Below are 15,439 nucleotides of genomic sequence, written 5' to 3' on the forward strand. Positions count from 1 at the left end.
GCCATTTTAAAACATTTATTTACAAAACCAATATATTAAGATTAACAATAATTTAAGGCAACTTCACTAAAATATTCTGTGTATCGGAAAGCATAACCAAAAAATGTATTTACAAATACCTACCTTTTCTGATTTGTACATTCTCAAAAACTTACAGCCTATTCCATTAACTGAAATATATGTTTCTATAAAAATGAAAAATATTTCGAGGACTAGAGATAAAACGAATAAATAAAACAAACTCTTATAAAAAAAAATTGTAGAGTGTTTGAAAAATGTCAATTCAAAACATCTGTTATACACAATGTATCAAAATAACAGCTTACAATATTAAAACATTGTAGTAGTAATTAAATTAAATTCCAGCAATAAACCTAAACAGTTAATATTAAATTAATTATGATTATTCATTAGTGTGGCAGAAAAAAAATGAAAATATCTTTTTTATCAAACTTTGTTTTGAATGTTTGTAAACAAAAATGACGAGAATTTATTGGTACCTAACATCACTTATGTTTACTTGATATAATATATATACTTTTTAGTGAATATTTCATTATATATTATTGGCTTTTAGGTAGTCTATTTGAGTATGCTGATTTCATCATATTGTACTTGTTCGGAAATACCTTTGACACCGACCCTATTGGGTAGGCAACCATTAATTTCATTATTGCATGCAATCTTCTCTATACTTTTCCATCAGCTAATCAGACCTCTTCCTTTTTATAACATTCCTCGCATATGCCCTTTTCACAACTTCTCCAGAAAAGCTCACTTTCCTTTACACACGTTTTTAAAAAGTTTATTCAACCCCTTCTTAATTTATCATTACTTTAGTGAATTATTATTTATTATATGGTAGACAATAAGGAATGGATGGAAGTTTTAATGAAGACACCATCTTGTGAAAAACAAATGAAAGCGCAAGAGTTGGGTGTAAAAAAAAGCAAACATTCTTACAGTACTATTCAGGAAACCTGTTGCTCTAGACACTACATTTCAAGTTTTCCCACTTTGTTTCATGTTTCTACAGCTGGATTATGTGATACTGAATAATTGATTTCTTTTAAACCATGCAAGGCTGTCAATTTTTAATATGAACACAAATGAGAAAATAGAGACAGGCTTAAAATAAAGACTCCTAAATATAGTGAAGAAATAATAGGGGCAGTAAAAGAGGAAAAAATATGACATTGAAAGATTATTGTACAATTTCAATACAACTGTAAAAATTAAGAATTTATTTTATGAATGTTTTGGAAATCTTTCAGTGAAGCATATGCAAAAAATAACTCGAGGAAATTTACAAGTAATTGCCTATTCTAAAGTTTCTAAGAAACAATTACAGGTTATAAGAAAGATAAAAACAAATTATTTATTTTTTGGGAGGTTAAAAAAACCTTTATCAAAAAATCGTGAACCGTTCTATGTATTTATAATACTTTTATGACAAAATGATTAGAGATTTAATAACAATTAATAATATTTTTCATGAATTAAAACCAAATAAAAGTAGTAACTGGATACTTCTTAAGACAAAGCTCATTTTCATAGCTTTAAAGTTTATGTAAACTTTAGGGGCTACTACAAATAATTAAATTTGCTAAATAGTCTAACGTTAGATGTTAGGTACAAAACCAAAGAAATTCTATAGAAAATACAAATATGTCTCAAGTGAAAACAGTCGAGTTAAATTTTTTACGACACCAAACTATATGACTATGATATGAATTTTTTCCATTGCTAAATTTAACGAACGGAAATCGCTGTATTGACTAATTTTTAAAATGACATAACGTACATTTGACAACACTCTACATAAAAAATACAAAAAACCTAATACTAAAACGCAGTTTCTAAAGTAGGTGGCGAAGACTTCTTTTCTTTCTCTTGATTGTTGAGTTGGATATTCCTTGAAGTGATGGGACTAAAATATTGAGCTCTCTGAGCATAAAGTCTTTGAGTAGCTGAAGTGTATGGATGAGGTTCTGCAGATAACTTAGGCATACCTTTTGGTGAGCTTTCATTACTAGAATTTGAATTACGATTCTTTGGAGATCCTTTTCTATCGCTAGAACTATTTGGACTCTCGTCTTCTCTGCAATCTTCGAGAATTGGTGAAGAGAGAACGTCACTTCTTGGACTATTGAATCGCCATTGAGACCTGGGCGATAGAACTTTCGTCAAAGATTTTTGCTCTCGACTTGGGGATCCTGGAGCGTTATTTGAAAACTTTCTATTCACTAAACTACGCGGAGAAGCGCTTAGATCTAATATACTCATCTCTGGTTGAGGCTTAGATGGAGCGGGTTTATCTCGTTGTTTAGAAAGCTTAAGTTGTTCAACAGCAGAAAGCTTTTTGGGGGAGTTTGTACTCGATTTTTGTAAAAGTAACCTTTTGAAATCTAACGTAGAAGTTTGTTTTGTTTTTGGTTTCCGATCACTGCAAGCCCAACTTTGTCTAGATCTGGAATCATTTGGAGGAGAAAGTTTATCTATATCTTCGTTGAAATCTATATATTCTCCTTTACTAGGTGACCAACTTAACCTTGATTTAGATTTATCTCCTATGTAACCAGTTTCAGGAGATTTAATAGTTTTTTTCGAAGTTTCTTTTACTGTTAACGGTGACGCTCTTGGTGATTCTTCTGTTTCTATATTCATTTTTTTCTTACTTTTATGAATAACGGCGTATAACTCTTCGTTAGACATAGTAGATTTTTTCGGCGACAACAATTTATTTTCTAGATTTGTTGCAGCTCTCAGATCACCTTTTGATGAAGGCGTTGAAGACTGAAAGCTTCCTGAGTGTCTAGGATCTATAGGAGATATTTTCAGTGATTCTGGATCATCGCCTGATTGGTATTGAAAAGATACACGTGGATCTTTTTTTTGTGGAGTGTAAGAAGGCATGAAGTGAAGGTTTAGTCGGTTAATATCTGGCATTTGAACTGGAATACCTAATCTTTGATTAAGCATAGTATGTTCTGTTTTATAAATATTTCTTTGGTCAAAATTGATACTTCTTTCTAGGCCTCTGGTTATATCAGGTGTAACAGATCTCTCCGTTTTTGTTTCGTTGGTGAAAAATTGCGTTTTCTTGGAAGGCAGTGTGGAGTACATAGAAGAACCACGTGGTAAATAATACTGATTAGAAATATATCGATTTGCGTCCATGTCCAACAACTGTTCTCCATAACGATACATATTTTGTGGACTAGTCTGGACGTTTTCTGAACAGGCAACAGGTAATTTTGGAAATTGCTTGGTCGGACTCTGTACTCGTTCTGGAAAAACATAAATGACTTTAGTATTTTGTTATAAAATTAGCACTTTTGAGTTATGGAGATAATTATGGTAATAATCAATTATATCAAATATAAAGTGAAATATTTCAAGAAAAAAGTTTAATTTGGGAAAGTTTCTTCAAAAAAATCTACTGGAGAAGAGGCGTTACAAAATAATAAATTTTGATATAAATAAAACTAGTTCTGTACAAATCTGAATGACCAGCATCAGTTCTGGGTTTCTCTTAATTCAACGCATAGTGTTTGAATAAAGTGAAGTTTAATAGATTATTCAAATAAAATACTGATCAATATAAATTGAGCAGATAAAAATTTGTTCTTAGAAAATATCTAGTTAAGTTTAACAAATTATTTATTTGAATCATAGCCTGATGGATGGTACTTATAATTGCACATGTCAATCTTATTTAAACAAGGAAATATGTTGTTGCTAAACTTTTTATTTCTGATACGGTTGAATGGCTCCTTGGATAGATCCAGAAATATTGGAGAATGCAGTTCTGAGTGTTGCCAGCACTGTTATTTATAAAAATATTATTAACTCGTTACTACAAAACTGTTAATGTAAAATTAGCCTTTGTTGCTAATTTATAAATTCCATCATCAATCGAACGAACGACTACCATTACAATATTTCGTGGTTTTGATCTGCCTCGGGTCGTGTCTTGTATTCGTAAAAGGACATTCTTACCATTGGATCAGATGTCAATGTTTATATGAAAATATAAAAGTTTTGTTGCAAATTTGTCTACTTTCAGAATACGACTGGTAGCATGAGTTTTCTCAATGCACTTCGAGTAAATTTTCACAGATATTTAGCATACAATACATAACGAACTTTTGTTATACTTCTTTATATGATATCTTTTTTCCCTCCATTTTGAATGAAGCCATCACTTCAACATATTCAGTTTTTTCTGTATATGCAATTGTGGATTTATTGAACAATTTTTTGTGATCGTTCAGTTACCAATGGTCCAACATTAGGTCTTGTGGTAACTTAATGTCTTTTATATCATTTTTCTGGGCACACCCAAACATAGCTTGATGCCTTAATTGCACTGTATTTTATTTTCTTTTTTGACTGGACAAAACACAGTCTATTAGAGGTATAATGATACGGAATCGGACCGATAACAATAGAAATAACAAACAGTATGTGTGATCTTTGTGTCTATTTCGCTTTATTCTTCTGTATATTTAGTACACAGGGGTTTTGAATCATCTTTGAATAAGTTCACCTCTTTAACCTCATAAAATGTAGTACGGTATTGATCTATCTATTGAATACTAAAGATGTCTCAGTAACATGAAGAAACAAAATTATGAAAAAGATGCAAAAGGTAGCTGATTAAAGTAGATAGCCTAACAAATCACACGCGCACAATTATCGATAGAAAACAGCTGTAAAATTTAATTTCACAGCCGGATAGTGAGGCATATAAAACAGCGGTGTTTCAAGAGAGATCAAAGCAGTGATATATCTATAGTATCTAATCTGGACCTGAAGCCTCCAATAACCAGTGGTGTAATTGAAATTAACTAAACTAAACGGATGTGGATCATTTAGATTAAACCCCACAAGACACATGACTTACAGTCTTATCATACTAGCGGTTTGCGAGCGCCTTCGGAGCGGACGCGCAACGAATGCGTCGTGTGTTTGTAGCGCACAATACACGTATTAACAATATGGATAAAAGGTGAAAAGTAAGAGGATTTAGGAAATTACTATTCAGAAAAAAAAATCAATATAAATTGTATCTTCAGCGTTACTGTTCTTGTCATAAACACTTGGTGAAGATTTAATTGGCTGCAATGAATTATTTCGGGGTGGCTCTGGATTTGTAAAACATTTTGAATAGTTTAGAGAATAGATGTTGGACATATGCATGTATTTTTTTCATAATCTTTATTTTGGCATCTTTTCTATAGTCTGGATAAATTAATTTTAATTATTCAACCAGAGACAATGCAAAGTTGTATTCGGGTTCACTTTCACCACTTATTCTGTATTTATTCATCCTCTTGTCCTTCCTTTGCATTAATTTTTTTTTAATTACGATCACTATTCTCTGCGTTTTTGGTCCCATATTACGTAAGGATTATGAATTTCACTTATAAATAACTCATCAATAACCGAATCTCCCAATAATGCCGAGATGATACGAGTGAGCACCTACGTCCTCTCACATTCGTGTACGAGACAGTACAAAATGGCGTCCACCCTACTATTCGTAGCGATCTCGTTGCGCATCCGCAACGAATTCAATGCGTGTGGGCGGCGTGATCGTTGCGCGCCTACTCCGCTTTGAAGACACTCGCAATCCACTAGTATAATGAGGCTCTTAATATTAATGAGTTTCTTGTTGATTTGATTTCGCAGCGTAACTAAGCGGGGAACTGACGAAATACAGACGGCACACTCTCGTCAAATCCCGTGAGTCAGTACTTCAGGTATTCAGCCGTACCACTCCATCCCGACTATACCACTGCCAATAAACCTTTTTGATATAGGTAGGTTTTTGGGCTTTGGAAGCAGTAAAACTAGCATAAATGTATTAAACTAGTATTATACATTCAAAATAGCATTATACAATAATCAATAACCGTATAAAAGTGGAATATCGAATTTGGGAAATATTCGTTTCCACAATCATCTTTTTTTTCGTGCATACCACCAATTTGACTATAGAGCGGATGATACCGCAATAGCAACAAGGCGTGGGAGTGAGAAACATCACGAAAATAACTTCAAAATGCCGCAAAAGAGATAGACGAATATTGTAAAAGATGAAAGATAGAAATTGACAGCGGAAAAAGCCAAGCTGTCCTCTACAATAAAAGAACGAGCCACTGATCCGATCAGAACATAAAAATCTACTACGAAGTAGGTTCGAAATGGTTTACCGAGGCAGCAAAACACACACACATTATGACGATCGAACAACCGCGACGACAAGAAAGTATAGCCACCGGAGCTAACTCTTCATATGAAGACAATCCCTCCTGGAGTCTCCAATAGAACTAGAAGGTTAGGAAGAAGACTAAGCGCGAAACCGCGACGTGAAACACGATGAAGATCCGTCGGAATGACAGAGGGTGGTGGAATGTCCTGTTTAGCATCCATCTACGAACTTAGACGTATTGTGCTTTTTCACGCGCAATGTGTGTATTTCATGATTGTAGGTTTAGTAGTTTCGGCAGAATCAGATGAATCAGAAATATAATTGAGGTTATGAACTTGTTTCTATGGTATATGCTATAGACTAAAATTAATAAATCCATAAATATAAATATTACACATTAAAATTTTTGACAGTACATCCGATTTTTTCATATTTATAATATATATGCGGTATAAAATTTCAAACCATGCATATAATCGCAAAAACCATGCATCTTGTACGAGAACTGAAAATAAATATTCTGTAACTAACTTACTTTAGTATTTGTCTACACATTACGAAAACTGGTTTATACTTAAACGCTTTCGATCAATTAGCTAGTATTATCTTGTGAATAAATATCTTATAGATACTTTGTGATAAGCCGATATAAATTTTGAAGTATCTATTTATAGATATAAATTAAATATATATTTATGTATAATATAATGTTATTTGATAAGTGGATTCTAGATTTAAAATTTCTAATTAATCGACTTTTTGATAAATTATTAGTCACGTTAGCCTGCTAATAACAAGAGGGTTAGTTTTCGACCTCAACCTGAAGATTTCAGCAATTATAATAACGTAGGCAAATATATTTGCGCATTTGTTGAGAGATTCTCACTTTCAGCCATTTTGGATGTGTATTTTCTGTTTGAAAATCGTTTAAGTGATACGATATGAAAGTTTTTCTAGAGATGTAAAAAATTGAGTATGGAGCTGTCATCAACATTTGTTTTTGACAGACAAAATGAACAAGGGGTTACGACACAATGTATGAGGACACTGCACCATCATTTGCGACCCTAAAATATGGGACAGCTTGAGGGACGACGCACTTTTGGGACGATCAAACCCTGGGACAACCAGCGATTTTATCGTTCATGGTACGACGAATTAAAGTTATAGATATAGTAAATGGTATAGGCATATCGAAATAACGCATTTGCCACATACTAACTGAAGAAATATGAATGCGTAAGCTATCCGCACGTTGCTCAGTTTGGAGCAGAAGCGCATATGAAAACCTGTAGATGAAACCTGGATCCACCACCACAATTCTGAATCGAAAAAACTATCAAGACACTATATTGCAAAAAGCGAATCTGCTTCGCAAACAGCAAAACGATAGGATTGCACATATGCTACTAGAGTTACGATGTGGGTGGATTCTTCACCACAACATGTCAGCGTAATCATCGCTAAGAGTTCTGAATTTTTTGGTCACTAGACCAATTGCAACACTTCCACACCCTCCGTACAGCCCGGATTTTGACTAATCTCTAATTAGATATGTAATTGAAAGAGAAACGGTATGAATCTATTGAGTTCATTCACCAGCAGCCGACGGCGGTTTTAAAGACATTAACATCGGCAAGCTGCCAGGCTTGCTACCAGAAGTGAGCGAAGGAAGTCTGTGGCACTACAGGGTGGTTATTATTACAGGATAAATGCTTATAATGTATCATTTCAATAAAACTTTTATAACCAAATTCTCGTTAATTAATTGCCGCGAACATAAAGTATGATATAAATATGATATGATATAAATAGTTCAGGATACCACGACCTTTTCCGCACTCAATAAACAGTCTTAAAACTAACAAATCAAATTTTGAGAATAGAAACGAGATATTAATAAAAAATAAAGTTTTAAGATTCAAATTTAGAGCGTTGTTGATAGGTGAATCGACGCTATTTCAAGTGCCAATCTAAATTTATCAATGCAATGCCCGTCAAAGTATCAGTTTTAATTTTTCATAATGAAGAAGTTGATTGTGATAAAATCACAAAATATTTAATTTTAAAAATGAAGAAATTCTAAGATAAAATTAATTTTATACTTCTACCGAATTTTATCGTACTAAACAATCAGCCTTGTATTTGGAAAAATCTGAATAGAAGAATTTTCGTTAAAAATATATTTTCTCCTACGTAGAATGCTAAGTAAGGGTTTTCGGAATAAAAATATTATAAAACGTACCTGATTATCCCATAACATGCGAAATAAACGATATACAAACTACATCTAGTGTTTTCAGCAAGAGCTATTTCGAAAAGTGCTAATCCATGCTTGCAGTGCAGGTGGTAAATAGGCTTTGTACGTGCCTAACTAAAAGATTACTGGCGGTGCTGAAATGTAATTATCCGGGTCCAGACTTGACGTGATACGTGCGACATTTTTTTTTCTTGTTAATGATGTTGTAATGATGACGATGTGTATAACGTAAGCGTGTGAGTTTTACAATGTGAAATATGATGATGATCTTAGAAGAATGTAAGATACAACTTGGTTCATTATACTAATAGATATTCGTGTTATTCAAAATATTTCCACAAAGCTTTTGATTTTCTTGTCATAGTCTTGTCTACAAGTTCAAAAATAGTGATAAAAGTCCTAAAAATATGAGCGATAGCTCATTCGATTCGGAATTAACTCTAGAAAAATGTTTTTGAAGGATTAGAAATAAAATGGAAAAAAATGCTGTTAGTTTTTCGTTAATAACTCGAAAAATATTAATATTTAATCAAATTTGAAGAAAGCTCGTTGAAGAGGAGGAAATTTCCGATAAAAATGTCCTAGCTCCCAGAACTCTATCTCCGTTATTTATAATTTTAATTTAACGTTGAAAATAGAGCTCCCCGCGGCAGTTACGGTATGCGCGCGCTGCCTCTAAAGAGAGTTTATGATACAAATGATTTTTTATATAATATAAAATATAATTTTAAAAATTTGAATAAAATCTAGTATTTTGAAAGAATCGAGCTCCGTAGAAAAGAAGTTTAATGAATATTTTTCAAAAAGTTAACCAAATTCCAAATCTCCGAAATCTCAAAAAAAAATTATAAAAACAGTTATATATAAACAAGTGCAATATTTTTTTATAACAAATTGTTAAACTAATGAATAATTAAATAATAAAAAAATGTTTTTGTCATACTATTAAAAATGTGGATCAAGATTTTTAGAAGTAGAATTATTTCTTACTTAATTATTTAAACAATGGAAATATGGAAAAAATAGTTGAAAAACTATAATTATTGTAAAAACAATTTTTCTTTAGATAAACATTTTCTCTGGACAACTCAATAGCACAAGAAATTTTGGTGCGTGTAACATTTTAAGGAAAAGCTATCCGAAAGCTTCTTGAGAGGTGGCAAAAGTGTGTAGACTGGGACAGAAACCATCTAGAAAAACTGTGAAGATTTTCAGTTCTGCAACTTATTAATAAAATTTTTTATAGTAAGATTCTAGTTTATATTATTATAAAATAACAGATACAATGTTAGTTAATTTTGTTTTGAAAAGACTACATCAATCTATCAATCTAAATAGAGAGGAAAATGTGGAAAAATTTGTTGCACATTCTATTAACTTTTCTTTCAAATTTTTTCAGGGGATAATCTTTTTGGCAGTAATCTGCCATCATGTGAAGATCCCACCGTCCCCAATACCGCTCCTCCAATACTCTTAAACCCTTATGGATAACAAAAAACAGTTTTTAAATTCATACGACAAAACACCCCTTTCCGAGATATCATCTCTAAAAGGATGTGACTAAAATTGAGTTTTTAATTTTTTATAAAATTTCACTAATTCTAGAAACTTGAAATTCTGTCATTTTCGTGCACTCGCAAAGGACTAGCTAAGGATATTTTTTCAATATTCCTGTTACATCATACTGTGGTGAAGAACCGTTACTTTATGAAATAAAGTTATAACTTAAAGTCCTCGTTTTATTTGAAAATATTTTTAATTCTTAAATTTTTTTCCCAAAACCAAAAAACAAACACCATAATTTATATTTTTTCAATTAATTTAGTGGAAAACAGTAAAGATGTAAAATGTAATACAATTCATAATAAATGCTACAAAAACATGAACGCAAAAAACGTGTCATGATTAAACCTTCAGAAAAAAATTAAATTAAATTTTATTCACCACCAGCTGCGGAAATTTTGTTATAGGAAAGACCCTTTTTAATTTCATACAAGCAATGACCTTCTGAATTTTGTCGCAATAGTTTAGAAACACCCTGCATATACATATAAAATTATTTTGAGGATGGAATATTCTCAAAATGCATTAGTTCTTCTATTTATAGAAGTGTATTTGTAAATTCATCACTACAGACGGTGTGTCAACGTAATGTGTGAAAAACAACTCTTAATGATATATAGTCGATAGACACAAGTCAGAATCTAATTAACATTAAAAGCAAATATAAATTAATTTATGGTTGTTAACATGAAATAACTGGAAACCGATTGTTATGAGAGACACTCGTGGCAGTTACGACCTATTAAATTGAAAGACATTATGTCTGTTACGACACCTTCAAATCATGGTATAAATATTTTACTTATAAGGTTTGTTTATCCATTATTCAATAAAAACATAACCGCTTCGCGACAATAGCTGTCATTTGATGTTTCAAAGTAATTATTTACTGAATTCGCTAATTTTTTTGTCATAATAATAAAAAGTTTTCATGCTGCTGGATTATCTTCTTTAACTAGAGCTACTGGACCGCCACTTTCCCGCGAACTCTAGAGTGTCAGGTTGAATTTTACACAAGAGCATTTTACCTAGACAATAACAGATTGGATTCGCGATTGTATTCCACAGTCACTGTTGGGTACATTAAGGATGTCATTTACAATAAATAATGGATCAAAAAGCATCATTACAGGTAAAGTACTTTGAGAGCGAAGTTTGAAGAACTTTTGCACTCTTTTCCACAGCAGAAATTACTATCAATAGATAGTGATCACTGTATATCTGTAAGATTTATACAGTTTTGTACTATGATTGATATGAAGGGTTGTTATAGACAAATAAAAAAATATATTGATTAATAGAGATGTGGATCTACAAAGTGGAACGTAGCTAAGGCCAATAAAATGGTGAGTGTTTATATAATCTGTAAGATAATTGAACCAAGTTATTCTTCATTAATTTTAATATAGAATATTAAATGCGTGAAGTGGTGGTAACTACTTAGAAAGATGCTGTTAACTTATAATCTAATCATTCCAGTTAATTACCCATTCAGAAATAATTATTGAAAACTGTTTTTTAAATATGTATTAATATGTATTGGATGAGTTTGTTTAATAATAATTCTGTGTTTCAATATTCGGTAATATAAAAAAATGTTTTCCAATTTGGAATTCGTATTTTTGTATAAACGTTAAATATAACATAGGTATCAAAAAATATTGTTAAATTAGGAAAAAATTACATTTTAAAAATTGAAATTATTTTTGCTTTGAATTCTTTAAACGGGCCTAGTTTAGTGTTTTTTATTCACATTAAAACAGTTCAGATTTGTTGATTGATTATTATAATGAAAGAAAGAATATTTATAGTTTGAAAATACACCTACATGTGGCAAAAAGCATTAAATAATCGTAATAATTCGCTAACACACGCTAATCACAAGAGAAAAATATGAAAGCATTTACACTAAATGTATGGACCGGAGAATGCAGGATTAATGAATTAATTTTATGAAAATACTTTGTTCGTTTATTTTGATTAGTTATCAAAATTAAGGTAACGGTACTAGATACTGATAAGTATCTTAATAATTTAAAACTACGCGGATTATTAAATGGAAAAAAAATTCCGTAAAAGCCAACAATCATAATTGTTCAAGAATTTTACAATTTGTTAACATATACAACTGATTGGCTAGTAAAGGTATATCTTGTGGAATTAATTTTAGGCTGCTTTAGATATTGGACTTAGGTATTATAAAATCTGGTTGACCGAAAGTTGAGATTCAACTGTTTGTTAAAGCCGAATTTATGTATTATAACCGTTAGCCAGGGATCGAATTTATAACCATTAGCCAGGGATCGAATGGGTAGTTGACTGTCGGTTGGTTCAACCGTAACGAAAGTTCAGTTTGAAGTGTCAACCGAGAGTGGAAAAGTACTTTCTCACCTCAATTTTTCTCTACTTTAGCTTGCGTTCGATGAACATATATTATTATAAATTAATTGATCCATTTGGACGATGTCCTCATCATCTTCTCACGAAATTTTACGAAATAGGCTACTTTGGAAAGATAGTAGTGATGATGATTTATTTGATAATCTGATTAGTCTTTTTTGTTTGCAATTAATCTTTTTTAATTTATATAATACTGCAACTACACGTGGAAACTTCAAACAAAAGTATATTACGACATTTGACGGACACACTCTCCCCGGCAAATCTCAGTTTACTCGGATTTGATTGGTTAAAATTGAACTATCAGTGCAGCCAACGCAAAATTTTCAGCTCCGATTGACCAAACGGATGGTTTGCAACTTCGTTATAATACCGAACCGATGTTATCCATCGGTGGAGTTTCGACCAGTGGTTGAATACCGTCAGGTTGAACAAAAATTTTATAATATTTACCTTTACAGGAGTATGCCGTTGTGATGAATTTCGAAAGTTTAAATTTACTGACATGTAAGATATCATTTCAGCCTTTTTAATAAAATTGCCCGATACTAAAACCAAAGTTCATAGAAACTGCTCAGTCGCAGAAGAATTCTACCAAATTTATAAATAAGATGCAAAGCTTCGACCATGAACAGATCAGACACGTTCCTTTTTTTAAATGACCATAGTCATATGGGATTATTTTAATTAATGCAGAAGCAGATATGTTAACTGTATAACAAAATAAAATATCAAAAATGTGGAAGAATCCATTTGGCACCACTATTAAAACCTGGATACTACACTGCTGTGGAAGTTCAGTACGTTTGCCGATTAACTCCAAATTCAATTTCGGCTAATATGTGGTAAAGCGAAATGTCAAATCAGGAATTACTTTCCAAAATTGTTAATATATAACCGCTAATTACATAGTAAAATTTCGAACCCGACGGTAAAAAAGATACAATGTAAGACATATAAATAAAAAACGTAATTTTATTAAGTGAATTTGCATTCATTTTACTGTTTCCGAGAGTAGGAAATGCCTTCGTTGCCACATACGGTAAAGATAAAAGTTTTATAAATGCTCAACATTTAGCTTAAGCGTAAAATTAGAATTCATAAAGTTACTTAATTAGTTAATTGGCAATACGTTCAACTAGTTAAATAACTTACCAGAAAGAACGTTCGTACATCTGAAAATAAACAGGAATGTGAAAATCAACATCAAAAATTATTTGAAGCAACGGAAAACATACAAAAATGTTAATCAAGGAACGGCGTACATGAACAAATGAATGCATGAAAAATGTATGACAATGAAATGATTGAATGAAAAATGAGACTACTTACCTTGAAAAGCACATTAAATACTAATAACAAATATGAAAAATGATATTTCTAGTCTGTATAAGGAAAAAATTATCGTAACTATAATTCTCCTATCGGAATTTTAAACTAAAAATTTTATCATTGATTCTTGGATGGACAAGAAAACTACCTGCTCCTACACCTGCCGGAGGTTTATTAATTTGAGCCTATAATTCGAAGTGGTGATGGAATTTTTATGATTTTGAAAAATTAGAGTGAAATAGAAATTTTTTCCAAGAAAAATAAATGATCATCATAAGTGATATAGTACAGCAAAACCTATCAATTTTGGATATCTAAGAAATTTTTGTTATATATAATTCCAGTTAACTTTTGCATTATTAATAGAAATTTTAAAATTTGTTATTTGGGATTTCATAACTCGAAACAAGTCAAAGTCAAAATAAAAATGTCGAACATCCGTTGATAGATTAAAGTTATTATTAGAATAAGATAGTGAACACTTGGTGACTAATTCTTGAAGGAATTTCATCTACCAAATTAAAAAAAAATTGTAACGGAGAAAATACGTTCTCAATAGCTTTGTTCGGTGCAGTTAATTTGAACACATTCCGAATGAATCTTGAATATCTGAACGTTTGAAATTCACATGCTTCGTTCAGAAGATGTTCTGAACATTTATTCCAACATGAACGATTTACGAACGATATTTGATATACTATAGTCGATAGGTAATTCATATTCTCGAACTGGATTCAAATAATAGATCAGACATCTAAAACTATAATTTGGATCCAAAACGATCTAGGAGAATAGTATGTAAATAATATTCCAACTTACTGAACATATAACTGGCTAAGATTTATTCTTGATATTTGTATGTACAAAATCATCTACCATGTGCGAGGATACATTGGACGTATTCATAACACGTTTGGAATTAGAAATCTGTGCTTCACAAAAATAAAATTCTTAATTCCGAACGTGCTTTATCCGCGAACACATAATTTTAAACTGCCCATGCATGTGATTACCAAATATGTTTAGAATCTACCGCGAACAAACCTAATTTAACCAAAACAACAACAGTAACAAACAGATTTTTCCACCCGATAACGTCTTCATAGCTGATGAAGCGGGCTTACTCTACAATGCTTATTTCACATTCAAAGATCAGCTTTGTATTTTTTATTTATAAACCAAACGTACCCAATAGAAAGCCCAAGCATATGAATTTTCTCTCGAATCCTCAATCTAAAATTTAAAATTTATAATTGGGACACCCTCTATATTTTATTATTGTAAGTGAAAAATTGCAATTGGATATATTGATTAACAACTCTGAGCATTTTCGAAGTATTTCAACGATTCTGAGCATGAATATTGATGAATCAATAACGTTCTTTTGAAATACATTCAAGTTAAATTCTGGCATCTATCAAATTCGAAAATGTTTCATTTTATAAAAGGAAAGTATCAATTAACGAGTCTAATTGTTATTAGACATTCGGAATGCAAAATAATTGATATTTTACTTAACAACAATGAATATAAATAGTACCCGATGATCAAGATTCAAAGCAAAAAGTATTTTTTTTTATTAATAAACCGTTCCCAGTTTCATTTAACTGAGCTTCAATTTCTTTATCTAATTTATAAAATTATACAAAAATATCGAATCTTCT

The 15,439-nt window shown here is 31.4% G+C and overlaps 1 protein-coding gene across 2 annotated transcripts in view; it reads right to left on the bottom strand.

Annotated features, from left to right (window-relative positions):
* LOC130898087 (serine-rich adhesin for platelets) overlaps positions 1-15,439 on the bottom strand; it is a 264,445-nt gene continuing 249,006 nt past the window's right edge. The window contains exons 6-7 of one of the 2 annotated variants that reach the window (XM_057807135.1): positions 13,599-13,618; positions 1-3,290 (exon numbers count right to left, since the gene is read on the bottom strand). In XM_057807135.1, the coding sequence (XP_057663118.1) occupies positions 3,045-3,290; positions 13,599-13,618 (266 nt within the window). In that variant the 3' untranslated portion in view covers positions 1-3,044. The remainder of the gene's footprint in view (positions 3,291-13,598; positions 13,619-15,439) is intronic. The other variant, XM_057807134.1, reaches the window with a different exon arrangement.

The sequence above is a fragment of the Diorhabda carinulata genome, chromosome 9 (genome assembly GCF_026250575.1).
Source record: "Diorhabda carinulata isolate Delta chromosome 9, icDioCari1.1, whole genome shotgun sequence".
In the NCBI taxonomy this organism is placed as follows: Eukaryota; Metazoa; Arthropoda; class Insecta; order Coleoptera; family Chrysomelidae; genus Diorhabda; species Diorhabda carinulata.